Consider the following 26,686-nt stretch of genomic DNA (forward strand, 5'->3'; position numbering starts at 1 on the left):
ATAGTAGTAGTAATAGTAGTAGTAGTAAATGTGTTGTAGTAGTAGTAGTAGCAGTAAATGTGTTGTAGTAGTGGTAGTAGTAGTAGTAGTAGTAGTAGTAGTAGTAGTAGTAGTAGTAGTAGTAGTAGTAGTAGTCGTAGTAGTGGTAGTAGTAGTAGTAGTTGTTTTGTAGTAATAGTTGTAGTAGTAGTAGTAGTAGTAGTAGTAGTAGTACATGTGTTGTAGTAGTAGTGGTAGTGGTAGTAGTAGTAGTAGTAAAAGTAGGTGTGTTGTAGTAGTAGTGGTAGTAGTAGTAGTAGTACATGTGTTGTAGTAGTAGTGGTAGTAGTAATAGTAGTAGTACATGTGTTGTAGTAGTAGTAGTAGTAGTAGTAGTAACGGTAGTAATAGTAGTAGTAAATGTGTTGTGGTAGTAGTGGTAGTAGTAGTGGTAGTAGTAATAGTAGTAGTAAATGTGTTGTTGTAGAAGTGGTAGTAGTAGTAGTAGTAGTAGTAGTAGTAGTAGTAGAAGTAGAAGTAGTAATAGTAGTAGTAGTAGTGGTAGTAAATGTGTAGTAGTAGTGGTAGTAGTAGTAGGTGTTTTGTAGTAGTAGTTGGTGTAGTAGTAGTAGTACATGTGTTGTAGTAGTAGTAGTGGTAGTAGGTGTAGTAATAGTGGTAGTAGGTGTTTTGTAGTAGTAGTGGTAGTACATGTGTTGTAGTAGTAGTGGTAGTAGTAGTAGTAGTAGTAGTAATAGTAGATGTGTTGTAGTAGTAGTGGGTGTATTGTAGTAGTAGTGGTAGTAGTAGATGTATTGTATTAGTGGTGGTAATGGTAGCTGTATTGTTGTAGTAGTGATAATAGAAGAAGCAGTATGCGTGTAGTAGTACTAGGTGTGTTGTTGTTGTTGTAGTAGTCGTAGTATTAGCTGTATTGTAGTAGCAGTGGTAGTAGTAGTAGTAGTAGTAGTAATAGTAGATGTGTTGTAGTGGGTGTATTGTAGAAGTAGTGGTAGTAGTAGATGTATTGTATTAGTGGTGGTAATAGTATCTGTATTGTTGTAGTAGTGATAATAGAAGAAGCAGTATGCGTGTAGTAGTACTAGGTGTGTTGTTGTTGTTGTAGTAGTAGTAGTATTAGCTGTATTGTAGTAGCAGTGATAGTAGTAGTTAGTAGTAGTATGTGTGTAATAGTAGGTGTGGTGTTGTAGTAGTAGTGGTAGTAGTAGTATGTGTGTAGTAGTAGTAGCAGTAGTAGTAGTAAATGTGTTGTAGTAGTAGTAGTGGTCGTAGTAGTAGTAGTAGTAACTGTGTTGTAGTAGTAGTAGTAGTAGTAGTAGTAGTAGTAGTAGTAGTCGTAGTAGTGGTAGTAGTAGTAGTAGTTGTTTTGTAGTAATAGTTGTAGTAGTAGTAGTAGTAGTAGTAGTAGTAGTAGTAGTACATGTGTTGTAGTAGTAGTGGTAGTGGTAGTAGTAGTAGTAGTAAAAGTAGGTGTGTTGTAGTAGTAGTGGTAGTAGTAGTAGTAGTACATGTGTTGTAGTAGTAGTGGTAGTAGTAATAGTAGTAGTACATGTGTTGTAGTAGTAGTAGTAGTAGTAGTAGTAACGGTAGTAATAGTAGTAGTAAATGTGTTGTGGTAGTAGTGGTAGTAGTAGTGGTAGTAGTAATAGTAGTAGTAAATGTGTTGTTGTAGAAGTGGTAGTAGTAGTAGTAGTAGTAGTAGTAGTAGTAGTAGAAGTAGAAGTAGTAATAGTAGTAGTAGTAGTGGTAGTAAATGTGTAGTAGTAGTGGTAGTAGTAGTAGGTGTTTTGTAGTAGTAGTTGGTGTAGTAGTAGTAGTACATGTGTTGTAGTAGTAGTAGTGGTAGTAGGTGTAGTAATAGTGGTAGTAGGTGTTTTGTAGTAGTAGTGGTAGTACATGTGTTGTAGTAGTAGTGGTAGTAGTAGTAGTAGTAGTAGTAATAGTAGATGTGTTGTAGTAGTAGTGGGTGTATTGTAGTAGTAGTGGTAGTAGTAGATGTATTGTATTAGTGGTGGTAATGGTAGCTGTATTGTTGTAGTAGTGATAATAGAAGAAGCAGTATGCGTGTAGTAGTACTAGGTGTGTTGTTGTTGTTGTAGTAGTCGTAGTATTAGCTGTATTGTAGTAGCAGTGGTAGTAGTAGTAGTAGTAGTAGTAATAGTAGATGTGTTGTAGTGGGTGTATTGTAGAAGTAGTGGTAGTAGTAGATGTATTGTATTAGTGGTGGTAATAGTATCTGTATTGTTGTAGTAGTGATAATAGAAGAAGCAGTATGCGTGTAGTAGTACTAGGTGTGTTGTTGTTGTTGTAGTAGTAGTAGTATTAGCTGTATTGTAGTAGCAGTGATAGTAGTAGTTAGTAGTAGTATGTGTGTAATAGTAGGTGTGGTGTTGTAGTAGTAGTGGTAGTAGTAGTATGTGTGTAGTAGTAGTAGCAGTAGTAGTAGTAAATGTGTTGTAGTAGTAGTAGTGGTCGTAGTAGTAGTAGTAGTAACTGTGTTGTAGTAGTAGTAGTAGTAGTAGTAGTAGTAGTAGTAGTAGTAGTAGTAGTAGTAGTAGTAGTAGTAGATGTGCTGTAGTAGTAGTAGGTGTATTGTAGTAGTAGTGGTAGTAGTAGTAGTAGTAGTAGTAATAGTAGATGTGCTGTAGTAGTAGTAGGTGTATTGTAGTAGTAGTGGTAGTAGTAGTAGCGGGTGCATTGTATTAGTAGTTGTAGTAGTAGCTGTATTGTTGTAGTAGTGATAGTAGTAGTAGTAGTAGTAGTAGTAGTAGTAGTAGTATATGTGTAGTAGTAGTAGGTGTGTTGTTGTTGTAGTAGTTGTATTTGTAGTAGTATGTGTGTAGTAGGTGTGTTGTTGTAGTAGTATTAGTAGTAGTATGTGTGTAGTAGTTGATGCGTAGTAGTAGTAGTAGTGTTAGTAGTACTAGTAGTAGTTAGTGTATTGTAGTAGTAGTAGTAGTTGTAGTAGTAGTAGTAGCTGTGTTGTAGTGTTGTAGGTGTGTTTGTAATGGTGGTAGTAGTAGTAGTAGTGTTAGTAGTACTAGTAGTAGTTAGTGTATTGTAGTAGTTGTAGTAGTAGTAGCTGTGTTGTAGTGTTGTAGGTGTGTTTGTAATGGTAGTAGTAGTAGTGTTGTAGCCTACCTGGTCTCCCCAGGTAGGAAGGTGATGATGGGCATGTTGTCCTGGCAGGCCTGTCCTTTATGCCAGCTGGCCTGGCAGGCTGAGCAGAACTCCAGACTGCACACCGAGCACTGGACCAGCTGTGGCAGCGCCACTTCCCCCTCCTTCAGTTGGCACACTGCCTGGCATGACGAGGACGGGCACCAGGTTCGACACGGGTCCAGCAGCACCTCTGTGGAATATACACATGGACAGGGTCGTATTCATTAAAGGACATTGTAACAAAACGTTTTGCAGTGGAAAACAAACATTTGTATTGAATGAGTTCAGGTAGTTCTTCCCTGTTTCAGCCCATTTTCCACCGTTTTCCTCCCATCACAAATGGACAGAGCTATCCGATACCACAGAAACAGACTTCATGGTACAGTCAATATGGCCGCCGGTCTACCCATCACGGAACGTTGACTTAAAATGGGGAATCACGTACTAGTCATTGTATTTCTATGCCTGGGACCTCATACCTCCACAGGAAACCTGTGGGAACAGCATGTAGAACAAGGCTACTAGCACAGCTTCTGAAGCCATTTCCACTTCTCCATCTTTGGCATCTCAATAAAAGCTATTCTGATATACAGTATGATTCTGTGTCCTGGCTTGATCTCCCTCTCATCACGATTATGCTAATCTTCTTGAACTCCTCTGTGGTCAGGAGTAAAAAATAAAAGCCTAACACATCCAGTACGGAACATTTAACAACAACTGCTTTGTGTGTGTGTTTGTGTGTGTGTGTGTTTGTGTGTGTGTGTGTGTGTGTGTGTGTGTGTGTGTGTGTGTGTGTGTGTGTGTGTGTGTGTGTGTGTGTGTGTGTGTGTGTGTGTGTGTGTGTGTGTGTGTGTGTGTGTGTGTGTGTGTGTGTGTGTGTGTGTGTGTGCATCCACAAAAATTTCAAAATTCTCATCTACCATTATCCATGAGCCAGATGTCTTGGGATTGTTTTTCTGAAGAGGTTTCCAATATAATCCTACACAAATCCAATGAAACTGAATTTGATTAGTTAAGATGGAGAGAAAAATCTCCCAGCCTTCGGCTCTGTCGGAGAGCCTTATGTCATCTGAACAGAGGCTAAGATAGGTCTAAAAGTAGAGGAGAAAGAAGACACATTACTGAATAAACAGTCCAGTGTCTCCCTTTTCTCTACTCCTACAGCCTGTATGGTCAGTGACAGGGTTAAGGTTTTAGGGTTACTGGGTCAGTGATCAGGGCTTTGACCTGTCCTGTGTCTACTCTCAGTCTGTTCTCTCTGTGAGTCTTATATACTGTTTTGAGAGGTTAAGATAGGTCTACAGTGGAGGAGAGAGGGAGGGAGTCACATTGATAACTCGCTCTCTCTACTACCACAGCTTGTGAATGGTCATGAGTCACCTGTCAGGGGTTAGAGGTCAAGGAAGTTGCCTGTACATACCTCTCTCAAACTGCAGCCTCCTGTACCTCTGCATGCTCCCTGCTGCCACCATGCATTCAATCTGCAAGAGAGAGACATACGTAGAGACATACACAGATATGGGTTACGTCTCTCATCACCCTGCTTGTTGCACTCTTGACCTGTTGAAGACGCATCCAGGTTGAATGGGAGACAAATAGCGACAGTACTTGGATATCTCAGTGACAGTGTCTCAAATGGCACCCTATTCCCTACTTATAGTCCCTGATCAACAGTAGTGCACTACATAGGGAATAGGGTGCCATTTGGGACGGGCTCAGTGAGTTCAATGGGAAGCCTGGTAGGACTACTTTACTATACCTCATTCTCTAGCAGGTGACCTTGTTTTGGGCAGGCAGAGTCTGGGCAGCTAATAGTGGTTTCGAGGCCCTCTTTGATCAGAAGTTCCACATACTGCTTCAGGCACTGCAAGGGAGGAGCAGAGAAATTAAACTTGATTACAAAAATAGATTGGATAGTGTGTGTGTCCCAAATTGCACCTCATCCCCAATATAGTGCACTACTTTTGAGCAGAGCAAGACAGAACAGTACAAGACAGAACAGGACAGAACAGGACAGTACAAGACAGAACAGGACAGAACAGGACAGGACAGGACAGTGCAGGACAGTGCAGGACAGTGCAGGACAGCACAGGACAGAACAGCACAGCACAGAACAGGACAGAACAGAACAGGACAGGACAGAACAGTACAAGACAGTGCAGGACAGAACAGAACAGGACAGAACAGTACATGACAGGACAGTGCAGCACAGCATAGGACGGAACAGAACAGGACATGACAGGACAGAACAGAACAGGACAGAACAGAACAGGACAGAACAGTACAGAACAGCACAGGACAGAACAGGACAGAACAGTACAGCACAGAACAGGACAGAACAGGACAGAACAGAACAGGACAGGACAGAACAGGACAGAACAGTACAGAACAGGACAGCACAGAACAGGACAGAACAGTACAAGACAGTGCAGGACAGAACAGGACAGAACAGTACAGCACAGAACAGGACAGAACAGAACAGGACAGCACAGCACAGCACAGGACGGAACAGAACAGGACAGAACAGAACAGAACAGGACAGCACAGAACAGGACAGAACAGGACAGGACAGAACAGGACAGAACAGGACAGAACAGGACAGAACAGTACAGAACAGGACAAAACAGGACAGAACAGGACAGAACAGTACAGAACAGGACAGTACAGGACAGAACAGGACAGAACAGGACAGAACAGGACAGAACAGGACAGAACAGTGCAGAACAGGACATGACAGAACAGGACAGTACAGAACAGTGCAGAACAGAACAGGACAAAACAGGTATTAACAGGAAAGAACAGTGCAGAACAGGACAGAACAGTACAGAACAGGACAGAACAGGGCAGGACAGTACAGAACAGTGCAGAACAGTGCAGAACAGTGCAGAACAGGACAGAACAGGACAGAACAGGACAGACCAGGACAGAACAGAACAGTGCAGAACAGGACAGAACAGTAAAGAACAGGACAGAGCAGAACAGGACAGAACAGGACAGTACAGAACAGGACAGAACAGGATAGAACAGGACAGAACAGGTCAGAACAGGACAGTACAGAACAGGACAGAACAGGTCAGGACAGAACAGGACAGACCAGTACAGAACAGGACAGAACAGGACAGTACAGAACAGGACAGAACAGGTCAGTACAGAACAGGACAGAACAGGACAGAACAGAACAGAACAGGACAGTACAGAACAGGACAGAACAGTACAGAACAGTACAGAACAGGGCAGAACAGAACAGGACAGAAGAGAACAGTGCAGAACAGGACAGTACAGAACAGGACAGTACAGAACAGGGCAGTACAGAACAGGACAGAACGGGACAGGACAGAACAGTGCAGAACAGGACAGAACAGGACAGAACAGTACAGAACAGGACAGAACAGGACAGAACGACAGAACGGGTCAGGACAGGACAGAACAGTACAGAACAGTACAGAACAGAAGAGTACAGAACAGGACAGTACAGAACAGTACAGAACAGAACAGAACAGGGCAGGACAGTACAGAACAGTACAGAACAGGACAGTACAGAACAGGACAGTACAGAACAGTACAGAACAGGACAGTACAGAACAGTACAGGACAGAAGAGTACAGAACAGGACAGTACAGAACAGTACAGGACAGAAGAGTACAGAACAGTACAGAACAGGACAGTACAGAACAGGACAGAACAGAACAGGACAGAACAGGACAGTACAGAACAGGACAGTACAGAACAGGACAGAACAGGACAGTACAGAACAGGACAGTACAGAACAGGACAGTACAGAACAGGACAGTACAGAACAGTACAGAACAGGACAGTACAGAACAGGACAGTACAGAACAGTACAGGACAGAAGAGTACAGAACAGTACAGAACAGGACAGTACAGAACAGGACAGAACAGAACAGGACAGAACAGAACAGGACAGAACAGGACAGAACAGAACAGAAGAGTACAGAACAGTACAGGACAGAAGAGTACAGAACAGTACAGAACAGGACAGTACAGAACAGGACAGAACAGAACAGGACAGAACAGAACAGGACAGTACAGAACAGGACAGTACAGAACAGGTCAGAACAGGACAGAACAGGACGGAACAGAACAGAACAGGACAGAACAGAACAGTACAGAACAGGTCAGAACAGAACAGGACAGAACAGAACAGTACAGAACAGGTCAGAACAGGACAGAACAGGACGGAACAGAACAGTACAGAACAGAACAGGTCAGAACAGGACAGAACAGTACAGGACAGGACAGAACAGAACAGAACAGGACAGAACAGTACAGAACAGAGCAGGACAGAACAGGACAGAACAGGACAGAACAGAACAGGGCAGTACAGAACAGGACAGAACAGGACAGAACAGGACAGAACAGGAGAGAACAGTACAGAACAGTACAGAACAGGACAGAACGGGTCAGGACAAGACAGAACAGTACAGGACAGAAGAGTACAGAACAGGACAGAACAGTACAGGACAGAAGAGTACAGAACAGGACAGAGCAGAACAGAACAGGACAGAACAGGACAGTACAGAACAGGACAGAACAGAACAGGACAGAACAGGACAGGACAGGACAGTACAGAACAGGACAGTACAGAACAGGACAGGACAGGACAGAACAGGGCAGGACAGTACAGAACAGTGCAGAACAGTGCAGAACAGTGCAGAACAGGACAGAACAGGACAGAACACTACAGTAGAGAACAGAACAGGACAGAACAGGACAGACCAGGACAGAACAGAACAGTGCAGAACAGGACAGAACAGTAAAGAACAGGACAGAGCAGAACAGGACAGAACAGGACAGTACAGAACAGGACAGAACAGGATAGAACAGGACAGAACAGGTCAGAACAGGACAGTACAGAACAGGACAGAACAGGTCAGGACAGAACAGGACAGACCAGTACAGAACAGGACAGAACAGGACAGTACAGAACAGGACAGAACAGGTCAGTACAGAACAGGACAGAACAGGACAGAACAGAACAGAACAGGACAGTACAGAACAGGACAGAACAGTACAGAACAGTACAGAACAGGGCAGAACAGAACAGGACAGACCAGTACAGAACAGGACAGAACAGGACAGTACAGAACAGGACAGAACAGGTCAGTACAGAACAGGACAGAACAGGACAGAACAGGACAGAACAGAACAGGACAGTACAGAACAGGACAGAACAGTACAGAACAGTACAGAACAGGACAGAACAGGGCAGAACAGAACAGGACAGAAGAGAACAGTGCAGAACAGAACAGGACAGAAGAGAACAGTGCAGAACAGGACAGTACAGAACAAAGCAGTACAGAACAGGGCAGTACAGAACAGGACAGAACGGGACAGGACAGAACAGTGCAGAACAGGACAGAACAGGACAGGACAGAACAGTACAGGACAGAACAGGACAGAACAGTACAGAACAGAACAGGACAGAACAGTACAGTACAGAACAGGACAGAACAGAACAGGACAGTACAGGACAGGACAGTACAGGACAGGACAGTACAGGACAGAACAGAACAGAACAGTACAGAACAGTACAGAACAGAAGAGTACAGAACAGTACAGGACAGTACAGAACAGGACAGTACAGAACAGTACAGAACAGAACAGAACAGTGCAGAACAGGACAGTACAGGACAGAACAGAACAGAACAGTACAGAACAGTACAGAACAGAAGAGTACAGAACAGTACAGGACAGTACAGAACAGGACAGTACAGAACAGAACAGGACAGAACAGGACAGAACAGGACGGAACAGAACAGAAGAGTACAGAACAGTACAGGACAGTACAGAACAGGACAGTACAGAACAGAACAGGACAGTACAGAACAGGTCAGAACAGGACAGAACAGGACGGAACAGAACAGAACAGGACAGAACAGAACAGTACAGAACAGGACAGGACAGAACAGGACGGAACAGAACAGTACAGAACAGAACAGGTCAGAACAGAACAGTACAGTACAGGACAGAGCAGGACAGAACAGGACAGAACAGAACAGGGCAGTACAGAACAGAACAGGACAGAACAGGACAGAACAGTGAAGGACAGAACAGGACAGAACAGAACAGGGCAGTACAGAACAGGACAGAACAGGACAGAACAGGACAAAAACAGGAGAGAACAGGACAGAACGACAGAACGGGTCAGGACAAGACAGAACAGTACAGGACAGAAGAGTACAGAACAGGACAGAACAGGTCAGAACAGGAGAGAACAGGACAGAACGACAGAACGGGTCAGGACAAGACAGAACAGAACAGGACAGGACAGTACAGAACAGGACAGTACAGAACAGGACAGAACAGGACAGGACAGTACAGAACAGAACAGGACAGGACAGGACAGAACAGGACCGAACAGTACAGAACAGGACAGAACAGTGCAGAACAGCACAGTACAGAACAGGACAGTGCAGAACAGGACAGTACAGGACAGTACAGGACAGTACAGAACAGTACAGGACAGTACAGAACAGTACAGGACAGTACAGAACAGGACAAAACAGTGCAGATCAGTACAGAACAGTACAGAACAGTACAGAACAGTGCAGATCAGTACAGAACAGTAAGGACAGTACAGAACAGAACAGTACAGAACAGTACAGAACAGTACAGAACAGTACAGAACAGTACAGAACAGTACAGAACAGTACAGGACAGTACAGAACAGTAAGGACAGTACAGAACAGAACAGTACAGAACAGTGCAGATCAGTACAGAACAGTACAGAACAGTACAGATCAGTACAGAACAGTACAGAACAGGACAGAACAGTGCAGATCAGTACAGGACAGTACAGAACAGGACAGAACAGTGCAGATCAGTACAGAACAGTACAGGACAGTACAGAACAGTGCAGATCAGTACAGAACAGAACAGTGCAGAACAGTACAGAACAGGACAGAACAGTACAGATCAGTACAGAACAGAACAGGACAGAACAGTAAAGGACAGGACATGACAGAACAGGACAAGACTTAGCCCAGTTCTCTAGTATAGCTGTCAGCCTACATGATGATACAGGCAGGCAGACGTTACATAATGTTGACATCCACTCTTAACAAGTCACACTCTCACTTAGGAGGAACAAGAACAGGACAGTTACATCAACACAGTTCAAGCTGCTCCTCCTCATCAGAATAGGTTCAGGTAGTTCCTCACTGTTTCACTCCGTTTTTTTCTGTTTGATACTTAATTAACACAGCCCAGTCTCAATACAGCCATGGACTCTATCTGTTTAATAACTTAAAAATGTCTCAAAAGAGGTGTGCTACTGACTTAAATAGATATGTGCTTAGTGAAGTGTGTGATTCCGTCTGTTTTCTTCTGTTTGGTGCCTAATGAACAGGACCTATTCAGCTGTGTTGGCTGTACCTACTGACCAGGCTGCAGAAGACACATTGGCACTGGCTGATGGTGGTCATCTGCTCGTGGGGGAACTCCCCAAGGCACAGCTTGCAGGACATCAGGGGGTCCAGGGCCAGATCCCAGGTGGGACGGTACCGCGCAGACGTGCCCGTCGTCATGACGTCTGGCACAGGTGACCTGGAACACAGACGGTCATAAGATCAGTAATACTGTAATAATTATTCATTCATTCATTGTAGAACGTCTGCGAACAAGTCGGCAGGTAGCCTAGTGGTTAGAGTGTTGTGCTAGTAACCGGAAGGTTGCTGGATCGAATCCCTGGGCTGACAAGGTCAAAATCTGTCTTTTTGCCCCTGAGCAAGGCAGTTAACCCACTGTTCCCCTGTAGGCTGTCATTGTAAATAAGAATTTGTTCTTATCTGACTTGCCTAGTTAAATGTATATATATATTTTTAAGTCAGCCTAGATTCTTCTTATTATTAAATAATAATTATTATATAATTAGTATTATATTATTATTATCTTTCTATTGTTCTTCTTTGAAAATGAATACCATCAAATGACGTCACTGGTTTGATGATTTTCAATTTGATCGTGTCACGTTCTGACCTTAGTTCCTTTTTAATGTCTTTATTTTAGTTTGGTCAGGGCGTGAGTTGGGGTGGGCATTCTATGTTGTTTTTCTATGTTTTGTTCTGTTGTTAGATTTCTATGTGTTTGGCCTAGTATGGTTCTCAATCAGAGGCAGGTGTCAGTCGTTATCTCTGATTGGGAGCCATATTTAGGTAGCCTGTTTTCTATTGTGTTTTGTGGGTGGTTGTTTCCTGGGTTTGTGTTTGTGTCACCATTCAGGACTGTTTTCATTCACTTTGTTATTTTTGTATTTTGTAGTGTTCAGTTTATTATTAAAATATGACGAACACTTACCACGCTGCATATTGGTCCGATCCTTCATACTCCTCAGACGAAGAGGACGAGAATCGTTACAGATCGTCCATCAACTTTACATTGAATGAACAGTGTTTCTTCTAAGGTTCTTCATAAGAAGTTCCTCATAACAACAGCTTGTTTAAAAATGTATTTAGGTTATTTTGTAATGAATATTCAACCTGTCTAGCACTTTTGAAGGTGTTATGGAGTCATGAAAGCAACACTGTCATCCTTAGTTGCTGCTTTTGAGAGTGAACAGTTTTTGTTTTTTTTTTAAGTGCAGAGCCCGTATCACTAAGAGCTTTTCCCCCTTCCTCCTCCACGTACGAGCTTACAACTGTTCAGAATAGTACAGCACAGACCAGCCTCTACAGAACACTACAGCTGTTCAGCACAGTACAGCACAGACCAGCCTCTACAGAACACTACAGCTGTTCAGCACAGTACAGCACAGACCAGCCTCTACAGAACACTACAGCTGTTCAGCACAGTACAGCACAGACCAGCCTCTACAGAACACTACAGCTGTTCAGCACAGTACAGCACAGACCAGCCTCTACAGAACATTACAGCTGTTCAGCACAGTACAGCACAGACCAGCCTCTACAGAACACTACAGCTGTTCAGCACAGTACAGCACAGACCAGCCTCTACAGAACACTACAGCTGTTCAGCACAGTACAGCACAGACCAGCCTCTACAGAACACTACAGCTGTTCAGCACAGTACAGCACAGACCAGCCTCTACAGAACATTACAGCTGTTCAGCACAGTACAGCACAGACCAGCCTCTACAGAACACTACAGCTGTTCAGCACAGTACAGCACAGACCAGCCTCTCTCCACTCCATACAATTCCAGAGAGAGGGAGAGAGAGCTTCATTTCAGAGACTTCATTTCAACCTAGAGTGAGTGAATGTGAGAAGCGTTATGCAAATATACAACACGTTCCTCTCACTTCACACAGAGTAGAGGGAAGTTGTGAATTGATTGACCAGGCACCATGACTGTGTTAAGCCCTTAAACGGCCCTACTCTGTACTGTGTGATGGGATGCCTCATGGGGAGGGCCAAGCTACTGTGGAACTGGCACCACAGGGAGTTATGAAAGCAGAGCCAAGTTCAAACCTCAATGGTCCAAAGTTCCTATTTATGAACAAAGATGGAAATGAGTGTTGCTTGCCTTCCACAGAGCCATGCGTCACTACTGTAACTAGACTATACAGCTAGTGAGTTCTCTTTTCTACCCTAAGATGATTCATGTGGATTGGTACTGGTAGTGTGGAGACAGGGTTGGAGACGACAGGGTTGGGAACAGGATTGAGGCGACAGGGTTGGAGACGACAGGGTTGGAGATGACAGGGTTGGAGACGACAGGGTTGGAGACGACAGGGTTGGAGACGACAGGGTTGGAGACGACAGGGGTGGGGACAGGGTTGGAGACGACAGGGGTGGGGACAGGGTTGGAGACGACAGGGTTGGGGACAGGGTTGAAGACGACAGGGTTGGAGACGACAGGGTTGGAGACGACAGGGTTGGAGACGACAGGGGTGGAGACGACAGGGTTGGGAACAGGGTTGAAGACGACAGGGTTGGAGACGACAGGGTTGGAGACGACAGGGTTGGAGACGACAGGGTTGGGGACAGGGTTGGAGACGACAGGGTTGGAGACGACAGGGTTGGAGACGACAGGGTTGGAGACGACAGGGTTGCGAACAGGGTTGGAGACGACAGGGTTGGAGACGACAGGGTTGGAGACGACAGGGTTGGAGACGACAGGGTTGAAGACGACAGGGTTGGAGACGACAGGGTTGGGAACAGGGTTGGAGACGACAGGGTTGGAGACGACAGGGTTGGAGACGACAGGGTTGGAGACGACAGGGTTGGGAACAGGGTTGAAGACGACAGGGTTGGAGACGACAGGGTTGGAGACGACAGGGGTGGGGACAGGGTTGGAGACGACAGGGTTGGAGACGACAGGGTTGGAGGGGACAGGGTTGGAGGGGACAGGGTTGGAGGGGACAGGGTTGGAGGGGACAGGGGTGGGGACAGGGTTGGAGACGACAGGGTTGGAGACGACAGGGTTGGAGACGACAGGGTTGGAGACGACAGGGGTGGGGACAGGGTTGGAGACGACAGGGTTGGAGACGACAGGGGTGGGGACAGGGTTGGAGACGACAGGGTTGGAGACGACAGGGGTGGGGACAGGGTTGGAGACGAAAGGGTTGGAGACGACAGGGTTGGAGACAGATGGAACTGAAGGACGTTGTGCACGGGTCCCTAGAGGTAATGTAGGAGGACCTCCTGGTGGAGGACTGTGTGTGTGTGTGTGTGTGTGTGTGTGTGTGTGTGTGTGTGTGTGTGTGTGTGTGTGGGTGTGTGTGTGTGTGTGTGTGTGTGTGTGTGTGTGTGTGTGTGTGTGTGTGTGTGTGTGTGTGTGTGTGTGTGTGTGTGTGTGTGTGGGTGCGTGTGGATGACCAACATCACACAGTTGTACCACAGCCAGACCCCCTTCCCATCCCCACCACTCTAATATTAGGAACCTGAGTGAGAGTATGTGACCGTGTGTGAATGTCTGAAACTATAAAAAGGAACATGTTGATGACACATGGCGTATCACATCCTCCACAAAGTGTCAATACAACAACATTTTCCTCCAAACACAGTACAGATGAGAAAATACGTGTCATATGGATATCACTCCAGACAACATGTCTCAGAGTGGCTTTGCCCCAAATGGCCCCCTAGTGCATTTTAGTGCAAAAATAGCGCACTTTGTAGGGAATAGGGTGCCATTTGGGACTCACACTTAGTGTTTATACTGTATAATAACCAGACGGACATTATGAGAAAAATGCGAAAACAAGTCAGATATGAGAAAATATATATCCAGAAATAAGGTAGATATCATCCTAACTGATGTTGTCACATTAATATACAGAAAGCGAGGGACGGTTCAGAGCGGGTGGGATGGAGAGAGTCTTTCATTTCGTAAGAAACCCATTATGACCATAGACTACCAGGTTGACTCCAGCAGCAATACAACAGGATATTAAACATATTATGTTCAGCCCATCGCTAATTTCTAAATGATTTTATCAACATCGCCATAATCACATGAATGAATGTTGTGTGTACAGATGAAGGCTGCCCTGCTTGACCATAATGTTAGAACACATTATTATGTGACTCCTGTCTTCCAGCAAAGTCATTTTAAAGTCCGATTCAACAACAGAACAAATGAGACATATAACAGTGAGAATGAATGGTAAGAGATAAGAGATAGCACCCTAAGTCATTGGGTGCGTCACAATTTTATACTCCTGAGCGGTGCAATGGTCTAAGGTACTGCAATGCTGTGCAAAAGGTGTCACTACAGACCCTGGTTCAATCCTGGGTGCTGCACAATTGGCCCAGTGTTGTCTGGGGTAGGCTGTCATTGTAAATAAGAATTTAATCTTAACTGACTTGCCTAGTTAAATAAAGATACAATTAGCAACCTATTTAGTGCACTGCTTTTGACCAGATGCCTGGGAATACAGTAGGGTGCTATTGGGATATGCAGGGCCTCAACTACTAAACTAGGGGGGCAGAGTAAGGGGGAAAACTCAAGTACAGTCAGTGTCTGTCTCTTTAACTATGACATTTCATTGCCAGGCGAGTTGAAACCAGTGAGCAGAATAGGTCAGTTCAGTTGACTTCTCAGCATGCCTCAGTGCTTGCTCTCTCGCTCTCTCGCTCTCTCTGTCTCGGGCTTTCTCTCTGCCGAGTCATTTCATGTCATTTCAGCAAGCCATCGTTTCTGTAGTTGGAAAATTGTTTCTGTAGTTGGAAACATAATTAGCATTCCTGAAACATTATTTTTTTTAAATTGAATTTGATCTCTGTGAAATTAAGCTAATTGTGTGCACCCAAATGATACACATAATATTCTACAAATATAGTACCCAAAAATCGATTTGGACCAAACTTTTTCCTACCTTTGAGTAAGACATGAAGAATCCAATAACAGGGTCAAAAGACACCCACGGAGCCCCCACACCAATTCCACCCCAACAACCAGTATTCAGTGGCAGTTCTCTGACAGATTATGCCTAAGAGGAGAACAAACTGAATTGCGTTCATGGAGGACTGGCTTGAATTGTGAGGATGACCATACAATTTATTTTCAACATGAGCAAAAGATATTGGTTTTCTACCCAAAGTTGCAAAGAAAAATATATATTTATAAACCAAACATGCAACAATTTCAATGATTTTACTGAGTTACAGTTCAATCAGTCAATTAGGCCTTAATCTTGGTCATAGATAGCTTAAAAAAAAGGTAGGGGCGTGGATCAGAAAACCAATCATTATCTGGTGTGACCACCCTTTGCCTCATGCAGCACAACACATCTCCTTTGCATAGAGTTCATCAGGCTGTTGATTGTGGCCTGTGGAATGTTTTCCCACTCCTCCTCAATGGATGTGCGAAGTTGCTGAATTTTGGTGGGAACTGGAACCCGCTGTCGTACACTTCGATCCAGAGTAGGGCTGTCTGGAAATCATAGTCGACCAAGAGTCGCCTGTTCTATCGACCAATCGATTTGGTCAAAAAAACAAAAAAAAGTGAATTCCTTCATATACTGTATAAACACATCCTATGTGTTTTAATCAAATCAACTATATGCACTGAGCGTGTCTGATGCTTAAAGCGAAAGGTTTGATGAAATAATTAAGACACACAAATGACTAGAGGGAGTCCGACCGCAATTGATTTGATTGTGCCGGGCCGGGCTCAGATTTGCTGCTCTGTGTTAAAAAAAGACAGCGAGTGACTGTGTGACTAGCACCCGTTGTCTCTCTCGCTCCTTCCTCCCTGCTGCAGCGACCACCACAGAACATCAGCAGTGTGTATCGCACTGTCCATGATGCTGAAGCGGCAACATAATTACAGCCATTTCTGACTAAATTGTGTAAAGATCTTTGCAACATGGGGCCGTGGATTGTATGCTGAAACATGAGGTGATGGCGGCGGATGAATGGCATGACAATGGGCCTTAGGTTCTAATTATCTTTGTGCATTCAAATTGAAATCGCTAAAATGCAATTGTGTTCGTTGTCGGTAGCTTATGCCTGCCCATATGTAACCGATGTGAAATGGCTAGCTAGTTAGCGGTGGTGCGCGCTAATAGCGTTTCAATCGGTAACGTCACCCACTTTGAGACCTTGAAGTAGTGGTTCCCCTTGCTCTGCAAGAGCCGCGGCTTTTGTGGAGCGATGGGTAACGATGCTTCGTGGGTGACTGTTGTTGATGTGTGCATAGGGTCCCTGGTTCGCGAGGGGACGGACTAAAGTTATACTGTTACACATACCATAACCCCACTGCCACCATGGGGCACTCTGTTCACAATGTTGACATCAGCAAACAGCTCGCCCACATGATGCCATACACGCTGTCTGCCATCTGCCCGGTACAGTTGAAACCGGGATTAATCCACAAAGAGCACACTTCTCCAGCATGTCAGTGGCCATCGACAGTGAGCATTTGCCCACTGAAGTCGATTACGACGCCGAACTGCAGACGCTAGTGAGAACAACGAGCACGCTTCCCTGAGGTGGTTTCTGACAGTTTGTGTAGAAATTATTCGGTTTTGCAAACCCACAGTTTCATCAGCTTTCTGGGTGGCTGGTCTCAGACGATCCCGCAGGTGAAGAAGACGGATGTGGAGGGGCTGACGTGGTTACACGTGGTCTGCGGTTGTAAGGCCGGTTGGACATACTGCCAAATTCTTTGAAACATTGTTGGAGGCGGCTTACGGGAGACAAATGAACATTTAATGTAATTCTTCGGCAACAGCACTGGTGGACATTCCTGCAGTCAGCATGCCAATTGCACTCAAAACTTGGGACATCTGTGGCATTGTGTTGTGTGACAAAACTGCACATTTTAGATTGGCCTTTTATTATCCCCAGCACAAGGTGAACCTGTGTAATGATCATGCTGTTTAATCAGCTTCTTGATATGCCACACCTGTCAGGTGGATGGATTATCTTGGCAAAGGTGAAATGCTCACTAACAGGGATGTAAACAAATTTGTGCACAAAATTTGAGAGAAATAAGCTTTTTATGCGTATGGAAAATTTCTAGGATCTTTTATTTCAGCTCATGAAACATGGGACCAACACTTTACACATTGCATTTATATTTGTGTTCAGTATAAAACACAAGACATCAGCAACATGGATAAAAGGGTGCGGTGGCAGTAGCAAGAACACCGGCATCAGGTGGGCAAAACGTTGTACTTTCACACTCATTTATGGTAAATAATGCAAGGGACTTATTTAAAAAAACATCCCCAGATTCACAGGGAATACATTACATAGAATGAAGAAACAATACCCCAAGAAGCAGCTCCATACTACTTGTCAGACATAGAGAACTGATACTGTACACTAGTTGGTGGGGTGAGATTGGCGTGGGGTGGCTATTGATCCTTTTATTGAATTTCTCAAACCTAACTCATTGTTAGGAAGAATTATGGTCCAAATCGGATATTAGGTACTATATTTATTGAAGATTATATGAATCCTATAAATTAAAATAGCTGAATAGCAATCAGTTTCTCAGAGATCAAATTATATTTCAACAAAATAATTTTGCAGGAATGCTAACCTTATCTGTTTCTAACTACAGAAATGATTTCAGAACATTATGAGATGGCAGGTGTCGAAATCCTTTTTCTTGTGTTTTTTGAGGTGGCTTGACTACCTTGTCTCCCGAGTGGCACAGTGGTCTAAAGGCACTGTATTTCAGTGCTAGAGGTGTGACTATGGATACCCTGGTTCAAATCCAGGCTGTATCACAACTGGCTGTGATTAGGAGTCTCATAGGGTGGTGCAAAACTGTCTCAGTGTTGTCTGGGTTTGGCCGGTGTAGAACGTCATTGTAAATAAAAATTTGTTCTTAACTGACTTGCCTTGTTAGATAAAAAAATCTCTGTCTCTTTACCCTGTGACAGACAGAGAACAGTGAGGTGGGTACTACCTCTCTGACTGACTGGCCATTTGTATAATTGATAGTTGCACCCCAGCTATGTTTAGGCCAATTAGGATTGTCTACAGGAGTCAATCTCTTGTTATTGCCTCGTCCGAAGCTTGGAAAGAAGCATTTCTATCATCACTTACAAAATATGTGTTTTGACATGCAGGAAGGCAAGCCAATATGATATAATGGCTGACTATTAGTTGATCATTCATATTTTTTTGTGATGGACTGTATGGAAATTTACAATTTTAGTAGTTTGTTCTCATTCATTTAATGGATGACTGTGAGTCAGAAATGGGGATTGATTACTCTCTCTGCATGGTAGACCAGACCAGCTTGTTACCAGCCCATCTGCTTTAACCATCCATCTGGACAAGCGGCTCAGAGCAACGTCACTGTGCTGCTAGACCTAGGAGAACACTGCTGATAAATAGATCAACTAGATAGGCTTCATTCCAGATATGCATAATGCTATAATCTATTTTGATTGTAAATTCTATACTTGACAATACAAAGACTGGATTTATATAATCTGAGGCTGAATCTGCTAGTTAAAAACCACTCTTAAAGTGGCAACCTGGGATTGGTACATCCATTTTGGACTTTAAAATTAATTATAAATTGATTAATGAAGAAAATAATTGATAAATGCCTCATGAGTTTAATTCCAGCCCCATCCCCTCAGCTGTTTAACAAAAAAACGGCAAGGTGACAACTTTGTTGTTGTTAGAATCCCAGATTTCCCGTTTAACTCAACAACTGTAGTGGAAAATCAATATTGTAAGCATTTCTCGAGTCAGTCAGGCAGTCAGTCAGTGTCGATCTCCGTCAAAAGCACCTGTCTTCTGAATCTAAATGAACTGACAGCTTTCATTTCAGTCCTGACAAGCATATACTGTAGCTACATAATGTCGGCATCAAGGGCTTACGTAAACTATTTTTATGTTTAATCCATCTAGGTTAAACAAAGCAACAGTAAACATGTCATCCCCCACAAAAATGTAATGGCTTATTTGACGGAATAGACGTTTAGTACTGCTTAGGTTGTTACGAGTGTACTGATAAGTATGATACTTTGAGAAAAAACACTATATCGGAGTTGTGCCTGTTGTTCACACGCGTATCTGCCCTCTCATTGGATAGAATGGCTAGAATGATCTAGAACAGGGATGTCAAACTCATCCCATGGATGGCCTAGTGTCTGCAGTTTTTTTTTATTTTCAATTAAGTCCTAGACAACCAGGTGTTGGGAGTTCCTTACTAATTAGTGATCTTAATTAATCAACCAAGTACAAGGGAGGAGCAAAAACCTGCAGGCACTTGGCCCTCCGTGGAATGAGTTTGAGAGAGAATGAAAGACTGTTACCCAGGCTAACTGCCATCTATTTTTTACTTTTTTTTTTCATTGTTAGAGCAGCCACTATAATGGATAATCTATGGTAACACACAATAACTGAAATGTGTTAGTCACACGCGATATCTCAATTGGCCCAAGAGGGGGCGCTGCATCATTCATGGGAGACTGTTTACTGTTGCCTTGTTTTCCCTTGATGATGATGACCAGGACCTGCTAGTGGTAGTTTGGTGATAACTGCACTGTGCTTAACATTTTCAGTTAGGGATTTTTTCTTAACGTTAAGTATCCCAATTTTGCTTAATGGCTCGCTTGCCCTTGTTTGACCTGTAAACCACAGGTTTCTACAAAGGGTTCCATCTCGGGTATCTTTAGGATTCTTGTGTTCAAGTACACAACTGAGAAAAAGTGGATCAATCTCTTTATATCTTTATCTGTAGACTAGAGATTGTTCATTGTTAAAGGGCATGCATGCATGCTATATAAAACTGAACTCGAATAAAGTTAAACACCATGGGAGCGATCTCAAGGCCCTTTCGCAGCACACGAAGTGACAAGGTCTTTGATTTCCTTAGCAGAAGTCCACAGAGACCGGAGAGAATCTCTGGCTTCTGAATCTAACTCTAGCCAGTCAGAAAAGTGAAATGTAGGTCTCCTAAATTAGTGTCAATAATTGGATTAGAACAAGGAAAAGCACACAGCTTCCAAAGAGGAGAGGAAGGTGTGTGCCGTGCGTCTGGAAGAACAGTCTTTAAAGAAGATAATCGTGTGTGCGAGAGAGAGAAAGATAGAGCGAGAGAGAGAGAGAGAGCGCGAGAGAGAGAGAGAGAGAGAGAGAGAGAGAGAGAGAGAGAGAGAGAGAGAAAGAGAGAGAGAGAGAGAGAGAGTAATCCACTTTGCTTGACCAGCAGAAATCAACAAAGGAAAATAATGGTCTGTTCCACAGGGGAAAAGAAGCAGCACTGAGACAATTCTTACAGTAGAACAAGATGATCTCTGAGATCCAACCTCCTGCCAAATGTATGACCATATTATAGACACATATTTCCCTCAGATTACAGACCCACAAAGAATTAGAAAACAAATCCAATTTTGATAAACTCCCATATCTATTGGGTGAAATACCAGTGTGCAATCACAACAGCAAGATGTGTGACCTGTTGCCGCAAAAAAAGGGCAACAAGTGAAGAACAAACACCAATGTCAATGTAAACATATTAATATTAAACATATGTAATATTAAAGAGGTCTCAAGGTATTGCTCGCCTGAGGTAGAGTACCTTATGATAAGTTGTTGACCTCACTATCTACCAAGAGAGTTCTCATCTGTATTATTCGTAGCCGTCTATTTACCACCACAAAGTGAAGCTGGCACAAAGACCGCTCTCAAACAACACTATAAGGCCATAAGCAAAGAATAAAATGCTCACCCAGAAGTGGCACTCCTAGTGGCCGGGGACTTTAATGCAGGCAAACTTAAATCAGTTTTACCAAATTTTTACCAGCATGTCACATGTGCAACCAGAATTTTTTAAATCCTAGAGCACCTTTACTCCACACACAGAAATACATACAAAGCTCTGCTCCACCCTTCATTTTGGCAAATCTGACCATAATTCTTTCCTTCTGATTCCTGCTTACAAGCAAAAACTAAAGCAGGAAGCACCAGTGACTCCCTCAATACGGAAGTGGTCAGATGACACAGATGCCTCACTACAGAACTGTTTTGCTAGCACAGACTGGAATATGTTCCGGGATTCATCCAATGGCATTGTGGGGCGGCAGGTAGCCTATTGGTTCGCGTGTTACACTTGTAACCGAAAGGCTGCAAGATCAAATCCCCGAGCCGATAAGGTCAAAATCTGTTGTTCTGCCCCTGAACAAGGCAGTTAACCACTGTTCCTAGACTGTCGTTGAAAGTAAGAATTTGTTCTTAACTGACTTGCCTAGTAAAATACCTCAGTCATTGTCATCATCAATGACGTTGTCCCCACAGTGACAGTACGTACATATCCCAACCAGAAGCCATGGATAACAGGCAACATCTGCATTGAGCTAAAGATGAGCTAAAGATGCCGCTTTCAAGGAGCGGGAGACTAATCTGGACACTTGTAAAACATCCTGCTATGCCCTCAGACGAACACGCAAAGTGTCAATAAAGGATTAAGATTGAATCCTACTACACTGTCTATGACGCTCGTCGGATGTGGCAGGGCTTGCAAACTATTACGGATTACAAAAGGAAACCCAGATGCCTTTCATGCTCGCTTCGAGTCAAGCAACACTGAAGCATACATGAGCTTTAGCTGTTCTGGATGACTGTGTGATAACGCTCTCGGTAGCCGATGTGAGCAAAACCTTTAAACAGGTCAACATTCACAAAGCCGCTGGGCCAGACAGATTACCAGGACATGTACTCAAAGCATGCGCGGGTCAAGTGTCTTCACTGACATTTTACTTTTTTTAACCCTTTTTTTCTCCCCAATTTCATGGTATCCAATTGGTAGTAGTTACAGTCTTGTCTCATCGCTGCAACTCCCGTACGGACTCGGGAGAGGTGAAGGTTCGAGATCCATGCGTCCTCTGAAACACAACCCAACCAAGCTGCACTGCTTCTTGACACAATGCCCATCCAACCCAGAAGCCAGCCGCACCAATGTGTCAGAGGAAACACCGTACACCTGGCCAGCGTGCACAGCGCCCGGCCCGCCACAGGAGTCGCTAGTGTGTGATAGGACAAGGATATCCCTGCCGGCCAAACCCTCCCTAATGACACTGGGCCAATTGTGACCCGCCCCATGGGCCTCCTGGTCGTGGCCGGCTGCGACAGAGCCTGCACTCAAACCCAGAATCTCTGGTGGCACAGCTAGCGCTGCGATACAGTGCCTTAGACCACTGCCCCACCCGGGAGGCTTGTCACTGACATTTTCAACCTCTCCCTGACCGAGTCTGTAATACTTACATGTTTCAAGCAGTCCACCATAGCATAGTCCCTGTGCCCAAGGAAGCGAAGGTAACCTGCCTAAATGCCCCGTGGCACTCCCGTCGGTAGCCATGAAGTGCTTTGAAAGGATGGTAATGGCTCACATCAACAGCATCCTCCCGGACACCCTAGACCCACTCCAATTCACATACCGCCCCAACAGATCCACAGATGACGCAATCTCAATCGCAGATTTAGCCATTAGACTGCTGAACAATTCATAAAAATCGCCACCGGACAATTTCCATTGAACCCCCCACCTGTACACTGCTGCTACCCGCTGCTTGTTTGTTACCTATGCATAGCCACCTCGCCCCCACCTACATGTACAGATTACCTCAACTAGCCTGTACCCCTGCACACTGACTCGGTAGCGGTGCCCCCTGTATATAGCCTCATTGTTGTTATTCTTATTGTGTTACTTTTTATTATTACTTTTTATTTTAGTTTACTTGGTAAATACTTTCTTCTTCTTGAACTGCACTGTTATAAAGGCTTGTAAGAAAGCATTTCACGGTAAAGTCTACACTTGTTGTATTTGGCGCATGTGGCAAATAAAGTTTGATTTGATTTGATATGTTTCCCATGCCAATAAAGCCCCTTAAATTTGAATTGAAATTGAATTGAGAGAGAGAGAATGAACACGTCTGATCTACACCAGGCAGAATGAACACATCTGATCTACACCAGGCAGAATGAACACATCTGATCTACACCAGGCAGAATGAACACATCTGACCTACACCAGGCAGAATGAACACATCTGATCTACACCAGGCAGAATGAACACATCTGATCTACACCAGGCAGAATGAACACATCTGATCTACACCAGGCAGAATGAACACATCTGATCTACACCAGGCAGAATGAACATGTCTGATCTACACCAGGCAGAATGAACTCATCTGATCTACACCAGGCAGAATGAACACATCTGATCTACACCAGGCAGAATGAACACATCTGATCTACACCAGGCAGAATGAACATGTCTGATCTACACCAGGCAGAATGAACACGTCTGATCTACACCAGGCAGAATGAACACATCTGACCTACACCAGGCAGAATGAACACATCTGATCTACACCAGGCAGAATGAACATGTCTGATCTACACCAGGCAGAATGAACACATCTGATCTACACCAGGCAGAATGAACACGTCTGATCTACACCAGGCAGAATGAACACATCTGATCTACACCAGGCAGAATGAACATGTCTGATCTACACCAGGCAGAATGAACACATCTGACCTACACCAGGCAGAATGAACTCATCTGATCTACACCAGGCAGAATGAACTCATCTGATCTACACCAGGCAGAATGAACTCATCTGATCTACACCAGGCAGAATGAACTCATCTGATCTACACCAGGCAGAATGAACTCATCTGATCTACACCAGGCAGAATGAACTCATCTGATCTACACCAGGCAGAATGAACTCATCTGATCTACACCAGGCAGAATGAACACATCTGATCTACACCAGGCAGAATGAACATGTCTGATCTACACCAGGCAGAATGAACTCATCTGATCTACACCAGGCAGAATGAACTCCTCTGATCTACACCAGGCAGAATGAACTCATCTGATCTACACCAGGCAGAATGAACTCATCTGATCTACACCAGGCAGAATGAACTCATCTGATCTACACCAGGCAGAATGAACACATCTGATCTACACCAGGCAGAATGAACATGTCTGATCTACACCAGGCAGAATGAACTCATCTGATCTACACCAGGCAGAATGAACACATCTGATCTACACCAGGCAGAATGAACATGTCTGATCTACACCAGGCAGAATGAACTCATCTGATCTACACCAGGCAGAATGAACTCATCTGATCTACACCAGGCAGAATGAACTCATCTGATCTACACCAGGCAGAATGAACTCATCTGATCTACACCAGGCAGAATGAACTCATCTGATCTACACCAGGCAGAATGAACTCATCTGATCTACACCAGGCAGAATGAACACATCTGATCTACACCAGGCAGAATGAACATGTCTGATCTACACCAGGCAGAATGAACTCATCTGATCTACACCAGGCAGAATGAACTCATCTGATCTACACCAGGCAGAATGAACTCATCTGATCTACACCAGGCAGAAGGAACTCATCTGATCTACACCAGGCAGAATGAACTCATCTGATCTACACCAGGCAGAATGAACACATCTGATCTACACCAGGCAGAATGAACATGTCTGATCTACACCAGGCAGAATGAACTCATCTGATCTACACCAGGCAGAATGAACACATCTGATCTACACCAGGCAGAATGAACATGTCTGATCTACACCAGGCAGAATGAACTCATCTGATCAACACCAGGCAGAATGAACACATCTGATCTACACCAGGCAGAATGAACACATCTGATCTACACCAGGCAGAATGAACACATCTGATCTACAACAGGCAGAATGAACACGTCTGATCTACACCAGGCAGAATGAACTCATCTGACCTACACCAGGCAGAATGAACACATCTGATCTACACCAGACAGAATGAACACGTCTGATCTACACCAGGCAGAATGAACACATCTGATCTACACCAGGCAGAATGATCAAGCTAGCTACCGCTCTAACCCTTTGCAACAACATCCCTTGAGAAAGGCAGCAGCTGAAATGTCAGGGACAGCTGAACTATATTTAATTCAATAAATGTAAAGACTAACAAAATAATTATTTAAGATTTTTTGTGTGTGCACCCTCTCTCTGCATCAGGAGTGTCAAACAAATGTTGCCTGCGGACCGCATTTGCTCTTCACCGAGGTCTGGAGGCCCACACTGAAAATGTGTTATATTTCCTCTCTGTCAAAATGAGCAAAGAATAGCCCTCTATCCATTGTTTTTGGAATTTTCTACGCTCCCTGACAATTCAGCTTTCACTTCGATGATTCTTAGCAACATGGAAAGAGTGAAGAGACAACTGTATATAAATGTAGGTCCAATATAATTTCTACACAGTTTCGATTTGGTTTTAGTCATTTCAATGTTGACTGAGGTTGCTTTTCCACCCGCAGTCCTTGAGTTTGACACGTGCTCTACATTAACCCTCTTGAATAGGGAAAGACTGAGAACTCAGTGGAATAACCAGGAAAGACTAGAGGAGAACTCTGTCTCCTAGTAACAGTCCAGTTATATATAATATATGCCATTTAGCAGACACTATTATTCAAAGAGACTTACAGTCATTCATGCATACATTTTACGTAAGGTTGGTCACTGGAATCAAACCCACTATCCTGGTGTTGCAAGCATCATGCTCTACCAACTGAGCTACAGAGGACCGAAGTCAACTAGCGAAACAACCAATACCCATCTCTATGTCTCGAGGCTGTCCAAGGTGGAGTCTTACTAGCCTACAGCAAGACTCCATTGACTTATTGCTGAGTACAGACTAAGTGCACAATGTAAGCTACATAGATACAAATACCAGAGGCAATTCATGAGAGATCATTTGAATTATAAAAGGTGTTCTCATCTCTTCTCTTGAGTCTGCGGGCAAATTGACTTTGCGGATGCTCTTTTGCCTTTTCAGAGACCAACCCAAGTACAGTCAAGTGAGATCTCTCCCCTTGTGAATCACTAAAACACTGCAGAGAGTCATTTCTCCTCAATCAAGAAAAAAGTTCAGCTAAAGTTCAAACCTTTTGTACAGTAATACAACACATCTCCTCTAGTGGCTCTTACATAAAGGGAACAGAAACCTCAGATAGTGGTATTTCACTTGATAAGGCCAATGGTGAGACGTCCAGCACCAAGAAAATAATACAACTAGTTCAGGTTCATT

The 26,686-nt window shown here is 44.0% G+C and overlaps 1 protein-coding gene and 1 long non-coding RNA gene across 3 annotated transcripts in view; one reads left to right on the plus strand and one right to left on the minus strand.

The window, feature by feature from the left end:
* The window catches only part of LOC129817134 (uncharacterized), a 74,226-nt gene extending 63,606 nt beyond the window's left edge, over positions 1-10,620 (plus strand). The window contains exon 3 of the long non-coding RNA XR_008753664.1: positions 10,532-10,620. This is a non-coding gene — a long non-coding RNA (uncharacterized LOC129817134). The remainder of the gene's footprint in view (positions 1-10,531) is intronic.
* LOC129817132 (probable E3 ubiquitin-protein ligase RNF144A-A) overlaps positions 1-26,686 on the minus strand; it is a 47,872-nt gene that overhangs the window by 11,877 nt on the left and 9,309 nt on the right. Inside the window, exons 2-5 of one of the 2 annotated variants that reach the window (XM_055872066.1) lie at positions 10,566-10,728; positions 4,922-5,026; positions 4,583-4,643; positions 3,142-3,352 (exon numbers count right to left, since the gene is read on the minus strand). In XM_055872066.1, the coding sequence (XP_055728041.1) occupies positions 3,142-3,352; positions 4,583-4,643; positions 4,922-5,026; positions 10,566-10,728 (540 nt within the window). Of the gene's footprint in view, positions 1-3,141; positions 3,353-4,582; positions 4,644-4,921; positions 5,027-10,557; positions 10,729-26,686 lie in introns of those variants that run through there. The other variant, XM_055872067.1, reaches the window with a different exon arrangement.

The sequence above is a fragment of the Salvelinus fontinalis genome, chromosome 20 (genome assembly GCF_029448725.1).
Source record: "Salvelinus fontinalis isolate EN_2023a chromosome 20, ASM2944872v1, whole genome shotgun sequence".
In the NCBI taxonomy this organism is placed as follows: domain Eukaryota; kingdom Metazoa; phylum Chordata; class Actinopteri; order Salmoniformes; family Salmonidae; genus Salvelinus; species Salvelinus fontinalis.